Source organism: Bufo bufo, chromosome 2, assembly GCF_905171765.1.
Source record: "Bufo bufo chromosome 2, aBufBuf1.1, whole genome shotgun sequence".
NCBI classification, from domain to species: domain Eukaryota; kingdom Metazoa; phylum Chordata; class Amphibia; order Anura; family Bufonidae; genus Bufo; species Bufo bufo.
The window spans coordinates 778,357,756-778,385,424 of NC_053390.1; the positions used below are offsets into that span (position 1 = coordinate 778,357,756).

The following is a 27,669-nucleotide window of genomic DNA, read 5'->3' on the forward strand; positions in this document are numbered from 1 at the left end:
AAGGTGGAATCTGATTGGTTGCTATGGGCAACTAAGCCAGTTCTATTTTACACCAGTTTTGATAAATCTAACCCATAGTTCTTTACTTTTTACACTACAATTTGCACTAATTACAATATTTGAATGGATTCCCTATTTTGTTTTCAACGTTTTGGTATGCGATATGTATAAGCTTGGGTGAAAGAAGTGGCTATGGCGACTAGTTTGGGTTGGCATAAGCGTTTTTATAATTTTTTTTCGTGATATGTCATAGAAGGTGTCTGGGGGACATTTTTATAATTTTTTATTTTATTTATTTTGTAGGAGCCTGTGGTCTCTGTTGTGACATTAGACATCGGCTGAGCTGGGGGCACCGGGCAATCCTATGATCACTGCCTCCAATAACGTCTTCGACACTTCATTACATAGGGGATTTATCAAAACTGGTGTAAAGTAGAACTGGCTTTGTTGCCCATAGCAACCAATCAGATTCCATCTTTCATGCCTTTGAGCTACTTTGTAAAATAAAAGGTGGGATCTGATTGGTTGCTATGGGCAACTAAGCCAGTTATCCTTTACACAAAGTTTGATAAATCTCCTCCATAGTACTCTGTGGATGACATTTACTAATGAAAATGCACCATAATTCTACACAATTTGCGCCAAAAACTGGTGCACATGCTTTGTACTGCATTTATTAAGTGTTTTACAAAGGAGTGTGGCTTAAAGGGGTTGTCTGAGATTTTGATATTGATGATCTATTCTCAGTGGGAGTTCAAGTCCTGGACCACCCGCCAATCAGCTAGATTGAATAGAGCACTGAACTCCGATGAATGCTGCAGCATCTACCTAGGCCTGTGATGTCTCCTTCATCAGTCACATGACCTAGGCCTGTGATGTCTCCTTCATCAGTCACATGACCTAGGCCTGTGATGTCTCCTTCATCAGTCACATGACCTAGGCCTGTGATGGCTAACCTCCGGCACTCCAGCTTGGGTAAAACTACGACTCCCAAGATGTATGCTTGCTTGGCTGTTCTCAGAACTCAATAGAAATGAATGGAGCATGCTGGGAGTCATAGTTGCACCACAGCTTGAGTGCCGGAGGTTAGCCATCACTGGCCTAGGTGCTGCTCAGTCCCATAGAACTGAATGGGGCTGAGCTGCGATACCAAACACATCCGCTGTACTGATCGGATGTTAATGACCTATCCTGAGGATAGGTAATCAGTATTAAATACCCGGAAAACCCCCTTTAAGAAGCACCAATGGGCACCACAATTGTGCGTGGTAGCGGAATCTATAACGGAATTCTTAGATAACCCAAACCTTGTACGCCAAACTTCAAAACCAGAAGTTTGCCCAGGTTTACCATTCACTGAGATAAATGTGGTGCATTTTTAACCTGTTCTTAGTTTATACTGGCTAAGTATTAGGCAGTATTATAGACTGTTCGTATCCATCGGTTATGACCACCCTGCAATCCAGCAGGGGTGGCCGTGCTTGTACACTATAGGTGTATAGTGTGCACGCACGACCACCGCTGATGGATTGCAGGGTGGTCATAACCGATGGAAATGAACAGTGTATAATGTGATGGAAAAAAATGAATCAGGCCAGCAAAGGAGGCATTATGGACAATCGCATTACATTAGTAAGTGCCTTGTATTAACTTTCTCTACATTAATAAATGCCATTTGCTGAAGTGAGACAACCCCCGTTAAGCCTCTTATAATCGAATATAAAGTTTAATATTTGCAAAGAACTTTATGTAAATTGTACCTTTTTGAATTTTGTATAAAAGTGGAGTTTCCCTTTTACCAAGTGCCCCTCGATGACTTACAGCCTTTGCTGGATGTGATCCTGATGTGTTTAACAATGTCCACGGTCCGGTCTGGTCGGATTGTTGACTAGATGCGGGATCATTGTTATGTGAAAGCTGAGATATACCAGACGTAAGTGCAGGCTTGTCTCCCTCCTCTAATGACCAGCTATTAGGTGTGTGATGAGCCCTGTGTCAGGGAGCGGTTACGTAAGCCTTCATAGAGGTGATTTATGAATGATTTCTATTTTTTATCATTTTCTCAGGTGTGTCCTTAATTTCCAGACTTTCCTGTGAATGACTCTCGTCCTCATGACTCTTGGGCCGTATAAATCTTTTATTCTAGTACGCTGTGTTTAACCAAGTAATGACTACGTGTGACTTCATCTCCTTGTAGACGTCTTACATCTGATCTGCTCTGGCCTGTTTCCACCTCCTAGTGTAGGTGTGGTCACTGAAGATGAGTAGTGTAGTGCGCCTGAGTGCAATGTAGAAACCATGCATGTGAATTGTGACATCCATATGTGTAGTAGGTGGGCTTGGTGGGTACAAAGCATTGTTGTGATAAGAGGGATTGGGCATGTTGGATTTCAACACTCTCAATTCTTTGTTCCCATGGGAGAAGCTGCCATAGTGGTCTGGCAACGAGTGGTATTCTCCTCTCCCCTTGAAAAAATGAGAGTGCGTGCTTGACCGACCTCAGCTTGCATGGTTATGGTGGAATTAGATCTCGTGCACTTGGATGGTTTTAGATCCGTTTTCTGACACGAGAGAGATCTCACTGAGCTAACCTAGGCCGTTTATACACAACAGCCTTGGTATGATTGGACAGAAATTGTACAAAATTTGGACATGCTAAATGCACCCTTGAAGGGGTTATCCGAAGACCAAAGAATACTTAGCATTGATTTCCTAATATAATAAGAAAGCACTTACAAATATTCTGCACAGAGTTGTCTTCACAACATAGTCTTGGAAGCCTCGTGGCGGAGTAGTGAGCCAGGGAAATAGATTATTTTAATGTGATCTATGTTCTTCTAGCTTAGCCCCATTGACGTGAATGCACAGCCACTATACAATGTACGGCCCTTTAAGTCCCGAAAGACCCTGCACATGGACAGCTGTTGTCCTGGTGGGCAGGTAGGACAACCTGATAAAGTCTCGCAGTTGGATATGTTTTTTGTTCTTTGTTGTGTTCAGGGTGTAAGCCAGATATAGATCTAAAATTGTAGGGACCCGGAACACAATGCGGATTGTACCATAACAGGGACAGCCTTGGTGATTTTCCGTTGCGTATGACCCGGTCGCTGCTGTGATACTGTCCCCGGCTGTTCACCACTCCTGAAATACTAGTTTCCTGTCAAAAACAAAGGAAATTCTAGCCGATCCATACGCATGTGAAGTGCTGGATTACAGAAATGTGCTCTGATCCATATTGGATGACAGTTGCCCAAGGTCTCTGTTGATCGTGTACGTAAGAAAGTGACCCATATAGCTAATGCTATTAACACTGAAATAATCTTAGTTAAAGGGGAATTTTGCCTAAATTGTATTTTGTTGAGACTGTGGCGTCCTTTATCGTAGAGACAGACCACACGACTGCTACGGGGCCAGATGATGAGAGAGAGAGAGGGCTCAGCATTTAACTTCTCCTGCTCCCTGATATACATATTTTTACAGCTGCCATTGATTTCAGTGGTAACATAAATTCATATACATGGTGCTCCCCCTAGTGGTGGTTGCAGACGGGCAGGATTATCATGTACTGAAGAGAAGCAGGAGATTTAGAAAAGTATGGGTGGATTTATCAGTGTATTTATGCAGGCTATTTGGTGTAAATACATTGAAAATATGGGGTATAGAACGAGCACCATTTTTATAAAGCACCTGTTCCATTTCATTAAAAAAATAAAATAATTGTCTGAAATCTCACTGGAGGAACCCTCTGTTTTTCTGTGTACGACCATGTTGTGAATCCTACATTCCCATGAGTGTGCATTCATAAGACTGTATTTTATTTATTTTTTGTCTGCGTCCAATCCGGTTATTTTTGCGGCTCGCGCACAGACCCATTCATTTCTGTGGGTCCACAAAAGAAAAGAAAAAAAAACAGACTACATGTGAATAACATCCGTGTGGCTGAGCCGCAAATATAGAACATGTCCTCTTCTTATCGGTTTGCGGACAAGGATAGGCGTTCTTTAAATGGGGCTCGTGATAAATGCGGGATGCACATTTTGCAGATCTGAGATTTGCTGACTGCAAGACGTATATGAATGTCACAGGTAACCACCCTTTAAAATTTAACTTTTAATATCTATCTAAAATGGCTACAAACCCTCCAACACAAACCACATAACAGTAAAATAAGAAAACAATATGGAAGATATCATTAGGTTGACACTTAGCTTTGGGGCTAGGTATGGCAGAGATTGACCCTAATATATAGCTATGGGCTCTCTCCCTATAGCTGACCCTCTCGCTATTTATGCCCTGCCTACAAACGGAATTGGAACCTCCTGAATGCCCTTGGATGGCCCTGAGTCGGGATGTCCCCCCTGGTAGCTATTGTATGCTAGCCTATTAGTTAATCGTTATTGTAATAGCTAACGACTAATATCTAGTATCAATATCCCTTTATTTCATAGATATTATGATGCCATCTAAGTTGATGACACCATTGTCCCGACGCATTTCACCCTTACTGTACTCGGGTTCCTCAGGGGACCAAATTGTTCAGAAACAGGGGTATAAATAGTGCCTTAGTATCTAAATGATATTTCAATTGGTAGTTATGACATTGATAAATATTTTGTCTACTTGGGTATCACGGATGAGGACGTTATACCCGGTATCTCCATGTAGTAGTAGCAGCCACCTGGTTATGGTTAGCTTTGAGTTGTGACATGCAGAAAGATGTCTGTATTGCCGTGTGTAGTACTGAAGGACATAATAGTACTTTAGTGGTGTCGCCGACATGGCTCTGTAATGTTGCAGGCCATCGGATGCCGCACGCTGACAGAGAAAACACTGCTTTAAAGACGGCAGTGTCACTGGTTCAGAGTTATCATATACGGACTGGGCCCCGTAGATTTACCATCTAAAAGCTCGGTGGAGACACCATTGAAGTACTATTATGTCCTTCTGATTACTGGACCCCGCCAATTAGTCAGTACTACACACGGCAATACCGACACATCTTTCTGCATGTTACAAAACTCAAAGCCAACCATAACCAGGTGGCTGCTACTACATGGAGATATCGGGTATAACGCCCTCATCCGTGATGCCCAAGTAGACAAATATTTATCAATGTCATAACTACCAATTGAAATATCATTTTAGATACTAAGGCACTATTTATACCCCTGTTTCTGAATACAATTTGGTCCCCTGAGGAACCAGAGTACAGTAAGGGTGAAACGCGTCGGGACAATGGTGTCATCAACTTAGATGACCTCATAATATCTATGAAATAAAGGGATATTGATACTAGATATTAGTCGTTAGCTATTACAATAACAATTAACTAATAGGTTAGCATACAATAGCTACCAGGGGGGACATCCCGACTCGGGGCCATCCAAGGGCATTCAGGAGGTTCCCATTCCGTTTTTAGGCAGGGCATAAATAGCGAGAGGGTCAGCTATAGGGAGAGAGCCCATAGCTATATATTAGGGTCAATCTCTGCCATACCTAGCCCCAAAGCGAAGTATAAACCTAATGATATCTTCCATATTTTTTTTCTTATTTTAGGGTTATGTGGTTTGTGTTGGAGGGTTTGTAGCTATTTTAGATGGATATTAAAAGTTTAAGTTTTACGGGTGGTTACCTATGACATTGTTAATTGGAATTTGCCACCCCAACCACATAAGACCTGCAGACGGGTTATTGTCTGAACTGTGGAACTGCAAAACGGATATGGTCATGTGAATGCACCCTAACAAAGGGCCATGTGTGCACAGGTGTTTAGGATCCCTACAACTCGGTGCCATGTAGTCATAGGCACAGTATGTGCCGCCATATGATGATCCATACTGTGCTGGATTATGGATTATTTTCCCCCATTAGGAGTCAGAAGATGTATAGAGCTTTAATACTCCTGTATGCACGAGGCCTAAATGTCCGACATGATGCATAAATGTCTATGTGAATACTCCTTAAAGTAATACAATACTTTGCCCTGGATTTATATAGGGTGCTGTATAAAAACCTTTTGCTAGATTTCCTTCCTGACCAAAACGTTTCTTGTCTTTATAGAGGCATTTTTGCACGGAGGAAGAGCGTCCAAGTGGAAAAACAGAATGAAATCGGGTGGAAATTATTTGGAAAAGTCCCTCCTCGTGAAATTCCTCCTAGTAATCCAGGGAAAGTACCAAAGGTATTTATCTACCATTAAGATTTTAATTGCATTTCCTGTTATGCCGCCTTTTGGTCTTGTAAAAATGAGGAAGTCAAGAATACCTGAACATATCATAGGCGATCACCCATTCCCTCAAAAGGGTATGTCCACTGTTTTTGTAGATATATTTTTTATATTATTAATATTCTAATTATTAATATTTTAAAAAAATTATATATATTTTTATTTTTATTAGACCAGTACATGAAAAATCCTAAGATGATGCAGTCGGGCAGTGTAAACCCGCCTTCAGTATTTAGACGGACTGTCCTTTTAACACCACATCTGCGGCTCTGTGATTGAGGACAGGTTTTCTTGCAGTACTGTTACACATACTGGACAAATGCAGAACAGCCCAGCGCTCGTCTTCATTAGAGCCGCCGGGGTCATTAGACTAATTAGGAATGTAATGATTATCTCCATGAAAACGTTTTACTAATGAGATTCGGCAGCAAGAAAGTCTCATCCCTATTGCTGTAAGTGCTGCGGAGTTGATGTCTTGGAGGAAAGTGGAATGCAGTGCATTTATTATTAGAACGGTACAGGCCCAGGGTAAGCACGCCTTAAGACATCGGCATACACCCAAGGATTGGAATGATAATCTTAAATGCGGGGGAAGCTTTTCACATTTTTGGAAAGCGGATGATCTGAAAGATGATGGCAGTTGTTCTCTGGGTGTTTTTGCACAGCTGTAGCCCTGTTCAGGAGGCATTCACACATGGAAGATTTTGTTCCAGAGAATTTTTCTAACCTAGGCTACATGCACACGACCGTGCCGTTTACTGCGGATCCACAAAAAACGGAAGCCGTCTGTGTGCCTTCCGCAATTTACGGAACGGGCGGCCCATTGTAGACATGCCTATTCTTGTCCGCAAAACGGACAAGAATAGGACATGCTATATATATATTTTTTTTTTTGTGGGGCCTCGGAACGGAGCAACGGATGCAGACAGTACACGGAGTGCTGTCCGCATCTTTTGTGGCCCCATTGAAGTAAATGGGTCCGCACCCGAGCCGCACCTGAAAAACGGTTGTGTGCATGAGGCCTTAAAATCGGTTTTAAGCCTCATTTACACGTCGGTGTGCCACGGACGTGTGCTGAACGTGTTCTCCATGGACAGCACACGTCCCCATTCGTTTTAATGTGTTTTAGCACGGTTGCACGCTCTATTTTGTCCGTTCACGGATCCATCATGTCCAATATAGCCTATGGGTCCGTGAAAACCACGGATGCCATCCGTGTTGCATCAGTGTTTCACGGATCATTAAAAAGAGATGCTTTGAAAATTATTTTTCAGCTGTTCAGTGTCAGTGAAACTCCGATGCAACACGGACAGCAGAAACAGACTCTCAGACCCAACACGGATCCTTCACGGACACCTTCACGGATGCATCGCTGACAATCTGCTCACGGATTTGAGCACGGACGTGTGAATGAGGCTTTATTTAGTCAAATGGAACTGACTTTCAGTGGTTGCCTTCTTTTTCCCCACAGTGGTTTTTGCACAGAGGTTGTCTTTTTCGCATAGTGGTTGTCTTTATATTATTTTCGCACAGTGGTTGTCTTTATTTTTTATTTTTTTTACACAGAGGTTTTTTTTGCACAGTAATTGTCGTCTTATTTGCAAAATCAATTTTTGTTAGTATGGTCCCCAGCAGACAACCTGATCGTGGGATTTACTACTTCTGGAACCTGCAGTGATCAGCTGTGATTTGTGAGGTGACCCAGCAAGTGTTCCGTCCCCTTGCAGTCATTACACAGTTCATATTAAAATCAATGGGCTTTCCTATATAATGTACAGACGTGCTGGTTCATCCTAGGGAGACACTTTGTAGTTACTGTCTACTTTGGGTGCTGAAAATTCCCTAAGAGGGTGTTCGAGAATGGGTTTTCTAAATGAGACGACCCCTTTTCTCAGGTGCTCAGCCGCTCCTTGCTACTATTTTCAAGATCTCCTCCATGCAGTTTTGACCGTGATGTCGAATGAATACCATAATCTGTATGCGGCTGGATGGTTTAAGTGTTCATAAAAGCAGCGTTCTCTTCAGACGCACCGCCCATCATTACATGCTGGTGCAGTTTGCCTGAAGCTAATGCCTTCTATTTGGGTGCCACCTCATCTTGTCTGTGTGAAGGTGTTCCAGGATGTCACATTCTTGTTCAGCACCTGCGTACGTCATAACCCGAGGACCTTCTGTAACATGAAAGGTTAGGGCGACAACACAGCCGTCCTAAAGGACACAGTTCATTGTATAAATGAGATTTGCATGTCTAATATTGTATACACACGAATGTTTGCTAATACTGTATGAACTATTTGACTTCCATATGAAGTAAATGTAATCTGCACTGTGCATACAAGTCAGTAGAAGACCTGCATGTCCATGATTTTTTTTTCTTTAACATTTCAAATTTTTGTTCCAAATTTAATTTCTTAATATTCATTTTAGGTGTATTTGTAGTTCTGGTTTTCTGAAATAGAGCTTAATACCCTATGGATGTAAACAGTCTGGTTACCTGCAGCCACCACTAGGGGGAGCTGATAACGCAGTATGCAGTAAGCTTCTATGCTCCCTCTAATGGGGGCTGCAGGACAACACTATTACTAAACTTTGAGGCTGAGTTTTCAGATTTGGTGAAAATGTTCATTTAGCAGGGGAATGTTCTGCTTGAGCATAAAGGGGTGCAAAAAACGGAAAACAAATAAAACTGTTGATATGCTCTGGGTCTTGCACCAAGCTTCATTCTCAGCCACTTCTTCCATGGAAGTGTGATATACCTTCTGCATGCACTTGATTGCCGAGCCATCCAAACATGGGTTCCCAGCCTCGGAGAACCACTATAATGGTACCTGAAATCAGAGGCGTAATTTTAAGCTCCTGAATCCCTATGCAATATCTATAATAGAACCCTCCCCAAACACGCACACAATCCTCCCATTTATAATACTGGTGTCGTCTTATGTGCCGCATCAGTTTGTTGTTTTTTAATATAAATAGTTCCAAATTTCTGTGCCAAATTTAATTTCTGAATTTTATAGTCGTTGTAGTTCTGCTTTTCCGACATAGGGCTCAATGTCATCATAGAGGTAAACAGTCTGGTTACCTGCAGCCACCACTAGGGGGAACTCTCGGCATACTGGTATACATGAAACTCAATAATAACATAATAGTATGCAGTAAGCTCCTATGCTCCCTCTAGTGGTGGCTGCAGGACAACACAATTACCAAACTTTGTTGCTGAATTACCAGATTTTCCAATTTTGGCGGAAATGTTCTTTTAGGTTCTTGAGCATAAAGGCTAGGGGTTGTGTGTGGTGGTGGAGAATAGGGGTCTATTACAGATATTGATTTGGGATCCAGGAGCTTAAAATTATACCTTTTTTTTTATTTCAGGTATATTGTAAGGTTCTGCACAATTGGGATGGCTGGGAAGGGTGCAAAAATTAAAAATTTTTTAAATCTGTCAAGGGTGCTCCGGGTCCAGCACCCTGCTTCCTTCTCTGCCACTTCCACTAGAAGTGTGAGATGACCTCTACATTCACTTGACCAGTGCCCGGCCTTCCAAACATGGGTTCCCAGGCGTGCAGAACTTTGTAGTGTAATTGTAAGCTCCTGTATCCCAATGCAATATCTGTAATAGAAACACCCGCACCCGCAACCCTACCACGTGCCATTTATAATACTGGTGTCTTCTTATGAGGCTGAGGAGCCCTTGTGCCCCCTCAGGCACCCGAGGCTGGATGCCACTGTTCTGCACCCCTTATAGCTATACCCCTGCTGGAAATATCCGATTTAACTCTTTTTTCCAAGAAAGAGAAGTCTTGGCTTGGACATTTTTTTGTTTTGGCCTGGAAAATATGTAAACACTTATCGGTATCTGCTAACGTATACCTCCGAAATAAGGTGTTGACAGAGGCTTCCTGAGGCGTATTGACTGTGCATTGCTAGAATTACTCTATAAATACTCTGCTGCAGGACAGCAGTGCCTGATCTTCTATAATTGTCGATCCATTAGACCACCGCGAGACCTGTCGTAATGGAACATTTAGAGGTTGCGCAGGAACTGCGCCACTCCAGTGTACAGGTTGTATATGGCATTGCATCTCAGTTCCATTGAGGCGAATGGAGCTGCAATACCACACACATCCTGTGGACAGATGCGGTGCTGTTTGTGTTAGAAAGCGGCCATGTTTTTTTCTTATCCTGGACAACCCCTTTAAGTCTTTGACCTTTTTGCCATTTGTAATTCCGATGTTACCTCTTACAGCGGGTTAATCATTTAATGCACAGGCAACATTTGAGGAAGCCAAAGCATCAGCAAGAATAAACTAAAGGAGTCTTAGATGAGAGGCATAAAAATAGACCCTTAGAAGTTGCAGGCCTGGTTAAGTGCGAGAGATGAGGAGGCAGGAGTGATGGCTTTGCTTTATTAAAGCTGGTCTATTGATGGAAGCCAAGCCTCGTGCGATCAGTGTCCTCCTTCCATGTCGTGTACTCGTTAATGAGCTGACATTTCCAAGAATTCTCACAGTTCAGTGGCAGAAATGTATTTTCTGCTGGAGGACTAATCAGGGGAAGATGCTCAAGCCTTGTTTAACCCGTAGGATACCACCGCCGTACATGTACGGCACTGGAAAATGTGTCAGATATCCTGGCGCTGTGTATACCCGGTCCCTGAGTGAAATCTCTCTGTGACCAGGATACAATGGCTGCTCTGCATGGCAAGCAGCCATCTTTCCTACGGGCAGACCGCCCAATTGCAGCTCCGGATGTTTTTTTTTTCTCTGTGCTGCTTATTGGCTTGCTGGGACTTCTGGTGCACCACCACTGCTATTTGGAATTGCTGCTCTGATTTATTATTATTTTTTTTATTACAAGCCCCTTCACATGTGAAAACACAACATACACACCCCTCACACTAAATAAAGGTTTACACAAAATGGCCCGTCCATCCCAACGAGTATACTCTGCTGAAGAGGCATACGCTATGCTTGCCTCCGATACTGAGTCTGCCAGTGAGGAAGAAGAGGATGCCACTTTCCTCTACTCCTCTACCCCCTCATCATAAGCATCTGCTGATGAGGGACCCTCTAGAAGGCGCCCCAAAACAGCTGAGGCAGCCCCCCCCCCCCCCCCCCCCCGAGTGAGCCCACATGAATCCCACCCCCTGAGGATTATCGGCCCCAAATTCCTGAGTTTGTGGGCAACTCAGGAATTCAGATTGTGCACAGAATTTTTTTTTTTTCTTTTTCTCTGAAGATTTTATAAATTTGATGGTAGCCAAAACAAATGTATACGCCCAGCAATTTATTTCCCAGAACCCCACAACACCATATGCTAGACCCCAGTAAAAGCAGCAGAGATGATGACCTTTTGAGGTCTTTTGCTGCATATGGGCATTATTAAAAAACCAAAGATTACTCAGTATTGGAGTGCGGATGTCTTGTACCACACTCTAATTTACAGTAATACCATGGCCCGAAATCGATTCCAATCAATACTTACGTTTTTGCATTACAACAATAATGCACAGTGCCCACCCCAGAATGACCCCGCATTTGACTGTCTGTTCAAAATTAGGCCTGTCCTTGACCACTTCAACGCAAAGTTTTCAGAAGTGTACACCCCAGAACAAAATGTCTGCATAGACGAATCCCTATTGCTTTTCAAAGGGAGGGTAAGATTCTGCCAGTACCTGCCCAGCAAGCGGGCAAGGTATGGCATAGAACTGTATAAAGTCTGAGAGAGTAGCTCTGGGTACACTCACAAGTTCCGGGTTTATGAAGGGAGGGACACCCGGATTGAACCCCCAGAATGCCCCCCGCCCCCCATCTTAGGAGTTAGTGGGAAGATAGTGTGAGACTTACTGCACCCACGGCTGGATAAGGGTTACCATCTATACGTGGATAATTACTACACAAGTCTACCACTGTTCCGGTCACTAAGTTCCAGAGGTACTGTGGCTTGCGGCACAGTACGGAAAAATCTGAGAGTCCTCCCTAGATCCCTGGTAGGGCAACCACTAAGAAAAGGAGACAGCCGTGCTCTCCTCAATGAGAACATGGTGGTGGTTAAGTACATGGACAAGAGGGATGTCCTTTTGCTGACCACCATTCACAGTAACACCAGCTCCCCTGCCCCTGTACGTGGTACCACTGCCACTGTCCCCAAACCAGACTGCATTCTGTCTTTTCGATCAAGTTCTGAAGCCCTACAAAAGTGTGGTACAAAAAGCTGGCCGCGCACCTTGTACAGATGGCGCTGTACAATGCGTACATGCTATTTAGATCTGGAGGCCAGACAAGAACATGCCTACAATTTAAAAAGGTAGTGATAAAGACCCTAATTCTTCCAAACCAAGCAATGGAGGGTCCCAGTACTTCTGCAAGTTACGATGCCCGAGTTCTACCAGGGCAACATTTCCCTGGTGAAGTCCCCCAAACAGCGAGAAAGGGAAGGACCCAAAAAAGATGCAGGGTGTGTTCCAAAAGGGGGATAAGGAAAGACACCATTTACCATTGCGAAATGTGCATCAAGGATTGTTTCAGAATCTACCACTAATCCATGGAGTATTAATTTAAAGGGAACCTGTCAGCGGCAAAACCCATCCCAAACCGCCAGCAGTACCTTCAAGTAGCCGGCAGCGAGTTTCGAATTATGATTTTCTTACTGCATTCTGATGAGGCAGAAGTATAAAAAACTTTATTTTATCCTCCGTCCGCGCGTATTTTCCAGTCGGGCTTGAAGTCAAGGGGGCAGCGGCCTCTTTGCTTGAAGTCAAGGTAACTGTGCCCCCTTCCCTGCCCCTTCGCTGTGATTGACAGCTGGTTGTCAGGGATAAATTATAAATAAGTGTATAGACTTTGTTTCCTTAAGTCTTGGAATAGTAATTTTTTTTTTAAGGGTAGGTTCACAGCTGGTTTTTCAACCAAAGCCAAAAGTGGATTTGAAAGGAATCAGACTTATAAAGGAAGGACTTCGGCCTCTTTTACACTAGTGAGTTTTCAGTCTGGATGCGATACGTGTAGCGAATATACAGCATCTGGATTGAATCCTGATTCCTGACCCATTTATTTCAATAGGTAGTTTTTCACACATCTCTGCGTTCAGGAAAAAACGCTGCATGTTCTATATTGTGCATTTTTTAAGGCAGCCCTGGCTCCATAGAAAGGAATGCGACTTGCGTGAAAAACGGAAGACATCGGATGCAATAAATTTTTTACTGATGGTCACTAGGAGATGTATATTGTTTTTTTTCATTTTTTTTTTTATATTCTTTGCACACATAAAAAAACGCATGCAATCTGGATACCATCCGTAAGGAAAAAAAATGCACATACTGAAGACAATTGCAGAAAAAACTGATTGAACTTGCCTGCAAAACCATCAGTTTTAGGCCTCATAGTGCCTTGTTTTGCAGTGCGCAAATTATGGATCCGCAAAACAGACGCCGCCCCTAGGCGTTCCCACAATTTGCGGAACTGACCGGGCCGCCCATAATAGAAACACGTATTCTTGGCCACAAAACGGACAAGGATAGGCCATGTTCTATTTATTATTATTTATTTTTTGGGGGGGGGGGTGAACAGATGCGGACAGCACATGGAGTGCTGTCCACATCTCTTGCGGCCCAATTGAGGTGAGTGGGTCCACATTTGAGCCACAAAAAAAATGTGGCTCAGATGCAAAACCAAACAACGGTCGTGTGCGTGAGGCGTTATCCTGAACAGATCCTGACACAATCTGTATCGCTCGTGTGAAAGATTCTCCTTCCAGCTGGATCCACTTCTGGCTTTGCCTGAAAAACCTGCAGGAAAATCTGCATCAAAACCTCCTCTAACAACTATGTGAACCTCCCATTTTAGATTTTCAAAGATGTGCGCTATCCGCATTTTCCACGGTCAGCATACGTGCCCCATTTATTGTTCCACGGTCAGCGTCAGCATCCGCATTTGCGGAGCGTGGCCCCGATCTTCAGGTCCGCAGCTCCGCAAAAGATAGAACATGTCCTATTCTTGTCCGCAGCTTGCGGACAAGAATAGGCATTTCTATACCACGGACGTGTGAATGGAGCCTAAGTCTGATGTAAGGGAAGCTGTTGCCACAGTGAAGATTGCTGACAGCCTCTCCTCTGAACAGACTCAGGAGGCTAGGGAGTTCTTCTTCAGCAGGAACACAGATGTGTTCTCAGACCTCCCTGGACGCACTTTCATAATCCAGCATGACATTGTCACTGAGCCTCAGGCCAAAATCTGGTTAAAAACCATACCGGGTATCCGAGGCTCGGCGACAGGCCATCTCTCTGAGGAAGTACAACTAATGCTGCAACTAGACATCATCGAGGAGTCCAGAAGTGATTGGGCCAGCCCTATAGTACTGATACCCAAACTGGACGGGACGTTGCGGTCTTGTAACTATTTTCGAAGATTAAACGCGGTATCTAAGTTTGACGCCCTGGGTAGACGAGCTGATTGAGAGGTTATAGGACAAGCCCCCTTTTTTTTTTTGGACCTCACCAAAGGGTACTGGCAGGTAACCTTAACGGAGGCTGCTAAAGAGAAAACTGCCTTCATCACACCGGAGGGGCTATACCAGTTCAAGGTGTTACCCTTTGGTCTGCATGAACTGAGGGCTGTGCTGGGATTTTGAGGTTTGAGGCGGGCTGGAGGACTCGGACCCCTCTAAAGGCGAACAGGCCGCCTATGGACTTGATGGGGCTGAACTGCTAACAGGGTGTGAATTAACACCCAGGAGAAAAGGTGACTTTTTTATTGTTTATGGACTTTCCTTGTGTGTGAACAAACACCAAGCCACCTGCTTTTGGTTATACGCCAATGTGTGAATAAACACCGCTGTTTGATTCAAGAACCGTGTACTTTGCCTCTATACTGCATCCGCTAGTCCTAACTACCAGAGCGAATCCCCACAGTACAAATCTGCTGACAGATGCCCCTTAAGAGTGGAATGTACCAATAGTGTAAATGTAAAGTCACAGAAACACAGTGTCGAAATCTCAGACTTTTTGCTCTTTCCGCCACCCTTGACACTTTTGCAAAAAAGGCAGTGTTGTGGGTGACCACATTTACCAATATATGCACATTACACCTGAAATTAACTCCAGCTTCTTTATTGGCTTATATTACGCTTTCTGAATATGCTCTGGAATTATTACCTCTTAATTATTTTAAGGCAGGGGTCTCCAAACCCCGGCCCGCGGGCCAGAACCGGCCCGCTTGTGCGTTCGATCCGGCCCGCCCGCAGCTGGCAGGTTGCAGGAACCAAATCCGCACAACCGCCCATGCTGTCACGCTTGTGTTGTGTGTTCGATTCCGCGCCCGCCCGCAGCTGACAGGTTGCAGGAACGAAAGCCGCACAACCGCCCATGCTGTCACGCTGTGCTTTTTGATTGGCTGCTGGGACCGCCGATGTCCCGGCAACCAGTGACGTCACAGGTGCGGCACCTCCCCTCTTCCCGCCCGCTGTTTGAAATAACAAATCCACGTGTGTAGCAGCGGGCGGGAGTCGGGACTCAGGAGTCCAAGAAGAAAAAAAAAAGAAGAGGAGCAGAAGCCGGCTACAGCGGAGGCAAGTGTTGCACAACGCTGATGGGGACACAATGGGGAACGCTGACATTGCTGTGCTGCGCTGATGGGGACACAAGCTGCTGAGGACACATACTGATGGGGATATTGCTGTGCTGCTGGGGACACTGCTGATGGGGACTTTGCTGTGCTGATGGGGACATTGCTGTTCTGATGGGGACACCGTTGATGAGGACACGGGTGTCCCCATCAATGGTGTCCCCATCAGCACAGCAATGTCCCCATCAGAGGTGTCCCCATCAGCGATGATGGGCACACTGCTGATGGGGACAATTCTGTTCTGATGGGGACATTGCTGGGGACACCGCTGTTTGGCACACTGCTGATGGGGACATGGGTGTCCACATCAATGGTGTCCCCATCAGGATAGCAATGTCCCCATCAGCGGTAACCCCATAATCGATGTCCCCATCAGCACAGCAATGTCCCCATCAGAGGTGTCCCCATCAGCGGTGATGGGGACACATGCTGCTGGGGACACCGCTGACAGGGACATTGCTGTGCTGATGGGGATGTTGCGGTGGACACTGCTGATGGGGACATTGCTGTTCTGATGGGACATTGCTGGGGACACCGCTGATGGGGACATGGGTATCCCCATCAGCGGTGACCCATCATCGGTTTCCACATCAGCACAGCGGCGTCCCCATCAGCAATGATGGGGACGCTGCTAATGTGGAAACTGCTGATGTGAACATTGCTGTGCTGATGGGGACATTGCTGAGGACACCGCTGATTGGCACACTGCTGATGGGGACAAAGGTGTCCCCATCAATGGTGTCCCCATCAGTACAGCAATGTCCCCATCAGCGTCCCCATTCTGATGGGGACATTGCTGTTCTGATGGGGACACCACTGATAGGGACACGGGTGTCCCCATCAACCGCGTCCCCAAAGGCAGTGTCCCCATCAGTGGTGTCCCCATCAGCTGCTAATGGGGACTCCGCTGATGGGGACATTGCTGTTCTGATGGGGACATCATTAATGGGGACATTGCTGTGCTGATGCTGACATTGCTGTTCTGATGGGGACATTGCTGTGCTGATGGGGACATTGCTGTGCTGATGGGGACACCGCTGATGGGGACATTGCTGTGCTGATGGGGACACCGCTGATGGGGACATTGCTGTGCTGATGGGGACAACGCTGATAGGGACACGGGTGTCCCCATCAATGGTGTCCCCATCAGTGGTGTCCCCATCAGCACAGCAATGTCCCCAACAGCAGCGTCCCCATCAGTGGTGTCCCCATCAGCACAGCAATGTCCCCAACAGCAGCGTCCCCATCAGTGGGTGTCCCCATGATGGGAATATTGTTTTTCTGATGGGAATATTGTTTTTTTGATGGGAATATTTTTTTTTTAATGGGAATATTGCTTTTCTGATGGGGACATTGCTGTTCTGATTTGGCCATTGCTGTTCTGATGGGGACACCGCTGATAGGGACACGGGTGTCCCCATCAATGGTGTCCCCATCAGCCGCGTCCCCAACAGCAGTGTCCCCATCAGTGGTGGCCCCTATCAGCTGCTAATGGGGACTCCGCTGATGGGGACATTGCTGTTCTGATGGGGACATCGTTGATGGGGACATTGCTGTGCTTAAGGGTGACACGGCTGATGGGGACATTGCTGTGCTGATGCTGACATTGCTGTGCTGATGCTGACATTGCTGTGCTGATGCTGACATTGCTGTGCTGATGCTGACATTGCTGTGCTGATGGGGACATTGCTGTGCTGATGGGGACATTGCTGTGCTGATGGGGACATTGCTGTGCTTAAGGGTGACACGGCTGATGGGGACATTGCTGTGCTGATGCTGACATTGCTGTGCTGATGCTGACATTGCTGTGCTGATGCTGACATTGCTGTGCTGATGCTGACATTGCTGTGCTGATGCTGACATTGCTGTGCTGATGCTGACATTGCTGTGCTGATGCTGACATTGCTGTGCTGATGGGGACATTGCTGTGCTGATGGGGACATTGTTGTGCTGATGCTGACATTGCTGTGCTGATGCTGACATTGCTGTGCTGATGCTGACATTGCTGTGCTGATGGGGACATTGCTGTGCTGATGGGGACATTGCTGTGCTGATGGGGACATTGCTGTGCTTAAGGGTGACACGGCTGATGGGGACATTGCTGTGCTGATGCTGACATTGCTGTGCTGATGGGGACATTGTTGTGCTGATGCTGACATTGCTGTGCTGATGCTGACATTGCTGTGCTGATGGGGACATTGCTGTGCTGATGGGGACATTGCTGTGCTGATGGGGACATTGCTGTGCTGATGGGGACATTGTTGTGCTGATGCTGACATTGCTGTGCTGATGCTGACATTGCTGTGCTGATGCTGACATTGCTGTGCTGATGCTGACATTGCTGTGCTGATGGGGACATTGCTGTGCTGATGGGGACATTGCTGTGCTGATGGGGACATTGCTGTGCTTAAGGGTGACACGGCTGATGGGGACATTGCTGTGCTGATGCTGACATTGCTGTGCTGATGCTGACATTGCTGTGCTGATGCTGACATTGCTGTGCTGATGCTGACATTGCTGTGCTGATGCTGACATTGCTGTGCTGATGCTGACATTGCTGTGCTGATGGGGACATTGCTGTGCTGATGGGGACATTGTTGTGCTGATGCTGACATTGCTGTGCTGATGCTGACATTGCTGTGCTGATGCTGACATTGCTGTGCTGATGGGGACATTGCTGTGCTGATGGGGACATTGCTGTGCTGATGGGGACATTGCTGTGCTTAAGGGTGACACGGCTGATGGGGACATTGCTGTGCTGATGCTGACATTGCTGTGCTGATGCTGACATTGCTGTGCTGATGGGGACATTGTTGTGCTGATGCTGACATTGCTGTGCTGATGCTGACATTGCTGTGCTGATGGGGACATTGCTGTGCTGATGGGGACATTGCTGTGCTGATGGGGACATTGCTGTGCTGATGGGGACATTGCTGTGCTGATGGGGACATTGCTGTGCTGATGGGGACATTGCTGTGCTGATGCTGACATTGCTGTGCTGATGCTGACATTGCTGTGCTGATGGGGACATTGCTGTGCTGATGGGGACATTGCTGTGCTGATGGGGACATTGTTGTGCTGATGCTGACATTGCTGTGCTGATGGGGACATTGCTGTGCTGATGGGGACATTGCTGTGCTGATGGGGACATTGCTGTGCTGATGGGGACATTGCTGTGCTGATGGGGACATTGCTGTGCTGATGGGGACATTGCTGTGCTGATGGGGACATTGCTGTGCTGATGCTGACATTGCTGTGCTGATGGGGACATTGCTGTGCTGATGGGGACATTGCTGTGCTGATGGGGACATTGCTGTGCTGATGGGGACATTGCTGTGCTGATGCTGACATTGCTGTGCTGATGCTGACATTGCTGTGCTGATGCTGACATTGCTGTGCTGATGCTGACATTGCTGTGCTGATGGGGACATTGCTGTGCTGATGCTGACATTGCTGTGCTGATGCTGACATTGCTGTGCTGATGGGGACATTGCTGTGCTGATGGGGACATTGCTGTGCTGATGGGGACATTGCTGTGCTGATGGGGACATTGCTGTGCTGATGGGGACATTGCTGTGCTGATGGGGACATTGCTGTGCTGATGGGGACATTGCTGTGCTGATGGGGACATTGCTGTGCTGATGGGGACATTGCTGTGCTGATGGGGACATTGCTGTGCTGATGGGGACATTGCTGTGCTGATGGGGACATTGCTGTGCTGATGGGGACATTGCTGTGCTGATGGGGACATTGCTGTGCTGATGGGGACATTGCTGTGCTGATGGGGACACCGCTGATAGGGACACGGGTGTCTTTGCGTTGTTTTGCTAAAGTTTTTTCTCTTTTGTTCTCAGTCATATCATGCTGATTACAAAAACGATCCATGTAAAATATATACATTTAATTTAATACATAACTGATTTTTTTTTCCGGCCCCCGAATACTTGTAAAATCTTCAATGTGGCCCTCCTGTTGAAAAGTTTGGAGACCCCTGTTTTAAGGCATCGTAGGAAACCCCAGTCTTAATACATTCCCCTCTAACCGTGTACTTATTTTCATTCATTAAATTTCTTTATTTTTTTTCAGAAGCCCATAGGTTGTGCTAGATCACACACCAGATAAGTGCAGTCTTGGCTTTCATTTATTTGTAGGACATGCTGGAACTTGCAGTTCTACTAGGATAGAGATGTAGTGTGCGGCCAGGCTTGGCTTGGCTTTGCTTAGCTTGACAGAGGGGACTCCCATCTGTCAGGTAACATGAGGTCTCTGGAGACATGAGCCATCATTGTGCCGGTGTTCTCCTGTAGCCAGGCATGTGAGGAGAGGCTGGAGTGAGTTGATTGGATGCGTTGCATCTGCAGCTGATTAAAATGTCTGTTGCAGGCAGTTCGCCCATCTCCCAGTCCTGTGTTTGCTCCCTGGAAGGAGGCAGCTGACTGCAGGGATGCACGGGATGGGCCTCTGAGGGCAGCCTGGCATGCTGTGGTGCAGCTGGGGGGCTTATTGTGATGCCGGCTGGGATGGAGCAGCAGGTTCTGGGTCTCTGAGGGACTGCAGCTTTCATGGTGAGTGAATGTGCAGCATCACTATGCCTGTTACTTCCTTCCAACCTGCAACATTTCCAGTGGGACACTGGCTACGGGCCCGTCTGTGCAGCGTCGCCGGTATGCCAGGTCACCTTGTCGGGTATGGATGCAGAATATCCTGGCATCGAGCGGTTTTCTTTCTTGTTGCATTTACATTTCTAGAATTTCTTTTATTAATTGTCATTTTTATGTTTATTGCATTATTTACAATGTATTCAGAGCTGCAGTTTTATCCTGAATATTATTGTTTATGGTTATTCTATCTATCATCAGTAGAGTGTTTTTTTTATACTTTTAAGGCTGCAGCCGCACAGTCCAGTTTCTGCATGCAGTTTTGGAAGCCAAAACCAAGGGTGAATTAAAAAAAAAAAAGTATCTGTTCTCGAATTTTCTATTTTTTTACGATCCACTACTGATTTTGGCTTCCAAAACCGCATGCAGAAATCGGACGGTGTGACTGTACCCTTACATCCATTACAGGGTTCAGCTGTTTCTTTTGTAACGTGTGTATTACATACGGTGTGCCTCCGGTATAACTAATGGAGCTGTGAAAGCAGAAAGACGATGCCGATGGTCTGTTTCTTGGTGTCTTACTGTCTGACGGGTGCGGTGCTGGGATACATTGAGGCGACGGCTCGGTGGAAGTAGAGATACAGAATGTAATTTGCAGAAAACTGCTTGCACTCAGTCATCAGTTCCTTGTATTGCCAATTTGTTATTCTCCTATGTATGCCATGTCATCTGTCAGCATGTACTGATGTCTAGTGGTAAATTAAAAATATTCCTAGTATCTAGTGAGTTAATAAAAATGATGGGGACAAGGGGGGGTAGCAGTGTCCCTGGTGGCCAGCAGGGAGGGGAGAGGAGACAGAAATGTCCCTGGTGGTCATATTCCTACGTCTCAGACAGTCCTATGGGGGGAAGGGGGATATGCAGTGTCCCTGACACCCAGTGCAGGGGGGCAGCAGTGTCACTAGTGGTCATATGCCTACGCCCCAGACAGTCATACAGGGGGGAAAGGGGGTATGCAGTGTCCCTGGCAACCATTGGAAGGGGGAAAACAGTGTCACTGGTGGCCAGCAGGGAGAAGATCAGGGTGCATCAGTGTCCCTGGTGGCCAGCAGGGAGGGGAGAGGGGGCAGCAGTGTTACTGGTGGTCATATACCTAAGTTCCAGACAGTCATACAGTACCCAGACCTGTATAGCAAGAATAGCGGCTGTTATATGACCTCCATACTGTTCTCTGTGAGCCTCTAACCCAATTACCTAGCCAGGGAAAGATACTTCACTCCAGGCGCCAAAGAACCACCAGCGTGTGCCAAGTGGGCAGGGCCTAGTGTACATCTTGCCAATTTCACAGATATTTTTGCTTGTTCCTGCCACTATTTAATTTTTGTTTCCTATGGTATTCACATTAACCATATAAGACCTCATGCATATGACCGTACGTTCGGTCTGCATCGGATCCAGAATATTTATTTGTGGATCAGATGCGGACCCATTCATTTCAAGCGTGCTGTGTGCTCTCCTCATCCGTAGGTCTGCTCTGTAGCCCTTCAAAAAAAATATAGAACATGTCCTATTCTTGTCTGTTTTGTGGACACGTATAGGACATTTCTGCAGGAGTTAAAAAAAAGAAGTGGCAGCATACACGTAGCCGGCATCCATGTTTTGTGGATCCGCTATTTGCCAACCGCAAAACAGTTACGGTCGTGCACATGAGCCCTAACAGTGAGGATAATGGAAAACCTTGGTAAAGCGCCCATAACGGGGCCTCCTATAGTGTAATGTTACTAGTGTCTGTGGAGGGAATATATAAGTAAGGCTAAAATATTAGGACTTTATAATATAAATATATATATATATATATATATATATATATATAATATACACTCTCTCTAATCTATCTATCCACTCCCCCAAGGGGCAAGATTTTGGGGATTCCGGGTCAGATAGTTACCGTAATGTGGAAAGATTGAGCTTCAGGGCAGCTCTGTCTTCTGGTGCCATGACAAAGTACCCATATTGACCTCTCTGCTCTACAAGTCTGAAAAAAATTATGATTTTTCTGAATTATTATTTGCTCCGTTTGTTTACCCTTTTAGTTCTGGCTTATTCATTAGTTGCTGATATCAGCAATTTATCATCTGCCTTGGCTCGGTTTTTCATGCTGTTACATATTGATTCACTCCACTACTAAACCTATTGAATATGATACAAGAACGGCCGTCGTGTCATCCCGTGTTTTTGCCTCAGTTCTATAATGCAGCAGGGTCACAGTTATATCTCTTGTGGTGTAATAACCGATTCAGCTCTGCTACATCTACAACATACCTTAGCTTGCATCAGCTCATTCCTTATGAATCCCATTGTGTTCTGAATTTGGATGGAAACCTATATTAGAACAGGGGTGATGCACTGAATGTTTGGTATCGTGTTCTAGACATGGATAAGAGTACACGTGTTTCATTTTCTACCTTTTTGTTGACAGGAATATGAAGACAGAATTGGACAAGCTTCAAAGTCTCCATCCCCAAAGCAGAATGTGAGGAAGAGCCTGGTGTTTGAACCCCTGTCCACAACAGCTCTTATATTGGAAGACCGGCCAGCGTGAGTACCCTGATCAGGTTTCTTTATTTGCCGTTAAACAATGTTGGGGCATCTTTTCTTGAGAGTTTTTTTGTGACCTCCTCTGTTAATCCTCCTGGTAATGAGCGAATAAATGGACAACAAAGTGCTACCTAACCTCCCTGGGGCATGCTCTTGCACCGTCTGATGCTAGTTCTGACCATGATAAAAGGTGCAGATAAGTGCAATGGTAACATCCAGTTGTCCTTTTAGTTATACATTTCCAGGAGGAATAATAGAGGAGCGGTCAGCACAGCATACTAAGTAAAAAAGTGCACCAGAATTGTTATTACTTGGAGAAGGCACATATTTACTACTTTTTCTCTTGATGTTGGGGTTCCTCAGGGTTCAGTTCTAGGTCCTCTACTCTTCACTCTCTACACAGCCCCCCATCGGACAGACTATCAGTAGATTTAGCTTTCCGTAGCATCTTGTATATTAGCCGGTAACTTTGATGTCTTTTGTTTTGTACATCAACCCTCTGAATTGTAAAGCGCAGCGGAATATGGTGGCGCTATATAAATAAAGATTATTATTATTATTATTATTATTATTATTATTATTATTATTATTATTATTATTATTACTAAAGCAGACATGTCAGGAGAAGTGACAGGTCCTCTTTAGTAAATCATTGCTGCTCATGGGAATTGCTAGAATTGCTGCCCATTCTCCCAAGTTCACTTTTATGGGATGTCCATATGGGACAGACGTTGCTCCGTATTTGCTGGCACATAACATTTTACTGTACAACCTGAGTGGATGAAATTCTAAGGAATCAGCTGAGCCTTTCTGGCCGATTTTGTAGTGCTCGTCAAGATCTGGTGTCCACTCACTGTAATCTTGTAGACTTCTTTAGGTGCTCAGGCTCTTTTATTGCATACGAAGTATCGGACAACTGTGGGGCGTTTAGCAAGTACAGATGCATCTACTAATGTTTCTTTAATCCCCTGTCCACCCTTCTATCCTTCTGGTTTATTTCTCAAATGTAAAGTAAACCAACTGTGCAACATTCTTGATAAAAAAAAAAATCCCATTTACGTATTTATTGATCATGCAGACCTGTGTGTTTCTATGGTAACAGACTACAAACAAACCCTGTGTCGTCTGATCTGGTCTTCAAAATCCCTTCCAATTTTCACCTACTTCTGGTTAGTTTGGAAGAAGTATACGACAGTATAATCTGACTACAAAGGTTCTGTCTGGTGACCCAAACCCTTTTAAAGGGGTATTCCCATCTGAGACAATGGGAGCATATATTTTACATTAATTTCTACGGGGCTGACGGAAATAGCCGAGCCAGCACTCATCTATTTTCGGAGGCCCCATGGAAATGAATAGAGGGCGGCCGCCCTTGCGCAGTGGGCCCTCCAGCACTTTCGGGACTCTGCTCTCGGTGTAGGTGATATGCCCCCATTGTCTGAGATGATAAAACCCCTTTAAATCTTCTGTTTAACTGCCGGAGATGTGTTCTCGTTATGAAATTGGTTTTCTGGGCGGGTTGTTTTCTGCACCAAGCCCTGCTTTACTGTCAGTGCAGACTGAGTGTTACATTAATGGGTCTGGATATGGTCTTGTAAATCTATGATTGATTTATACACAGAGCAAAGATTGGCCGTCTGATATGTATTACCGTGGATGTGACCGGCCTATATGATGAGGAGTAATGTCCCCGCCGCAGCCGATTGCCTTTGTTTTCTCTATTTGAAGCGGTGCTGTAATTTTCCTGAGCTGTATATTCTCTCTGCAGGTGTCACATTACTGTCGTGTTTTTAAAGGGACAGCATGTTTTATTCATCCTTTTGCCTATTAGTTGCGCTGTAAATATTAACAGGTTACTATATAACCTGGAGAGGATTTTCATTTAGCATCTTGATCAGTAATTAGCCGGGGTTACAGAGGATGTCTGTGTCAGGATGACCCAGCATCTAATTTTAATGGACACCATGTAAAACTTTTATTTATCCTTTTGGAGGCGCTGCAGAGACACTGAACACCTCTGACAAGTGTTCCCACAGATTACAGCTGATTACTTGTCAAGTTTTATTTTTAGGAAACTTTTTTTTTTTTTTTTTTTTTTTTTTTTTTAGTTAAAATGTTCTTTTGTACAGCAATCAATTAAAGCAAATATCCAGTCAGGAGCTCAAGAATTATATTGAAGTCGGCAGGCACAGTGGATGATTACCTGCCATTTATTTTCTTCACACCTTGCTGATTGACTGCTTTTTAATGTGACTACATTTGAGCTACAGTACATAAAGGGAGTCTGAGTTAGTCTGAGACACGCCCCCCTCTCTTCATTGGTTGAGGCCGTTGTTCTCTTCAGCTCCTCCTCTTATGATTGGCTACTGTTTGTAAACCCAAGTCCGTCAGAGGCTCAGCAGGTAGTCAGTGCATGGAGACTTCCTTGATTGACGGGGCCAGACTAGATGACTGCGCAGGAACCTGGCCGTGTCTGTTTAGAAGGAGAGGGAGGGGTTAGCAGAGGAAGCAGGCGGGGCAGGGTGCACAGAGTGGCTTGGGCCTGCCCTCAGTGCACTTAACAGCTAATTTGCATATGGATTAAAAGTACTTTTTATGCAGAATGAAGCAGCAGATCACTAAGTGAAAAGCATTATAACATTCAGCTGAGCTAGCCCTACAAGACATTGTGCCTGGTTTATCTGCTGACAGACTCCCTTTTAGTTTCTGTAGCAGTTCTCTTCTATGCAGTGATTTTTTTTTCAGTCCGTACTTAGACTTGCACTGAAACAGCAATATGTGTAATCTCCACAGAAACCTTCCAGCCAAACCAGCGGAGGAAGCCCAGAAACACAGACAAGAATATGAAGAAATGGTGGCCCAAGCTAAAAGGAGAGGTAAATACCTGATCATGTATGGGGCAAGCAAAGACGTCCAGCCCAGTGTCCTAGTTCCAAAATGTCTGCAGAGCTGCAGGATATACACAAGACAATTTAACTCTAGCCGAAAAGTGCTGCCAGTCAGAATGATGGGCACTGAGAGGTCTTTCCTGCCGCAGACTGTATCAGACAGACATTCTACATTTTAAAAGGATTTTCCCAAGACTTTATCCTCTGGGTAGGTCATCAGTATCTGATCGTGGGGCTCCGAACCCGGGACCCCACCAATAAGCTGTTTGAGAAGGCAGTGGCGCTTAACAGTAGCTCCGTGGTCTTCTCGCAGCTTAGTCTAAGCCCTGTGAAGTCACATACATCGGTCACATAGCCTAGAAGTAGCTTGGCCCCGTTGAAGTGAATGGAGCGGAGTCTGATACCAAGCACAGACACTATACAATGTACGGCGCTGAGCTACTGCAAGTGCCAGTGCTTTCTCAAACAGATAATTGGCGGGGGTACCGGAATCCGGATTTTGTTCAAACCCAACAGAAAAAAACCATGGTGTGTTCCATTGAACCCCCTATGTTTGGAGATATTATGTAAGCATTAGTTCCAAGGGAGGATTCGGCAGTGCACGGAAGCTGTACTGATCCGTACTAAGGGAGCCCTCTAGGCTCTGTGCACTGCCGTGCAGCTCTTCGTCCTCTAACACAGCCCCCAGGGAATACAGTAGGCCCTCACAATATCAACATTACCCAAATCACTATCACAAAGCATGGGAACGGCCAGTTCACCCCGGTCATTCTCACACTCTTGATGTGGGTGGCCTGCTGAGTGAGAATATTGGGTGGTGACCATGAACACGCTCACACTGTAGGAACTTGTATAAGATCCATTTTTCTACCTTTTTTCAAATATGATAATCCAGCTAATGCGATACTAGATTATCAGGTTTTTTAGAAGTGCCAAAAACCGAATAAGTCACCAGGGGTTTTGCTATAAATTGGGTTTGGAGTCTGTGAGCCGAGATCTGGCCAATCCTGAGTTAATCAAAGACCACGATGACTATTATTCATTAACTTCCAGCCTGAAAACACGTAACCTGCAATAAAAGACGATCCCGTTCTAGCAGATACTGACTCGCTCCCAATCAATGCCGGGCAGTGTAGACACATGTATTATTCATGGCTGGGAGAAGTAGGTTATCCGTGTACATTTCCTGCATGCTAAGCTGCGGGGCGAACTCTGACGCCTTGCTTTATGTCAGGACGTGACAGATTGATGCTTCTCCACTCTACTCCGACCTGAAATCCAGTGCAGGCGTCAATTTCGCCTAATGATTACTTATACCCTGGGAATATTATGTGATTGTGCATTGATCAGGGGCGAGGCTTACGGTACACTTTCCATAGCTGTCGTGTGAATGCTCGCTATCTCGGCTGACTCCCCCATGCACATAAAGGCTTGGCTTAGTCATGCTTTTATATATTTTCAGTGGGCAGCAGCTTATCTCCTGGGTCAATAAATGGATTGGGTGGAGAAAGTTCAGTCTGCCCCATCCTTCTCTCCAGACATCGTCTGTCGGGTACAGTCAGGAGTTCTCCATGTGCATTAGATTGCTGGACTGTCCCCTCAAAAACTGCGGTTTCATCCGGCAATACACTAATCTGATTCCAGATGATAAACGTTTTTGATCACTGGGACCCCACAAGCACTTGATCGGGGTTCTGAGCCCCTCGATAGCTTAGGTCCCATTCACACAACCACATTTT

General features: G+C 45.4%; 1 protein-coding gene across 5 annotated transcripts in view; it reads left to right on the forward strand.

Annotated features, from left to right (window-relative positions):
- The window catches only part of TBC1D14 (TBC1 domain family member 14), an 89,464-nt gene that overhangs the window by 44,536 nt on the left and 17,259 nt on the right, over nt 1-27,669 (forward strand). For 4 of the 5 annotated variants that reach the window (XM_040419127.1, XM_040419128.1, XM_040419129.1 and 1 more), the window contains 3 exons: nt 6,061-6,181; nt 22,924-23,042; nt 25,836-25,918. In XM_040419127.1, the coding sequence (XP_040275061.1) occupies nt 6,061-6,181; nt 22,924-23,042; nt 25,836-25,918 (323 nt within the window). Of the gene's footprint in view, nt 1-6,060; nt 6,182-20,272; nt 20,412-22,923; nt 23,043-25,835; nt 25,919-27,669 lie in introns of those variants that run through there. The other variant, XM_040419131.1, reaches the window with a different exon arrangement.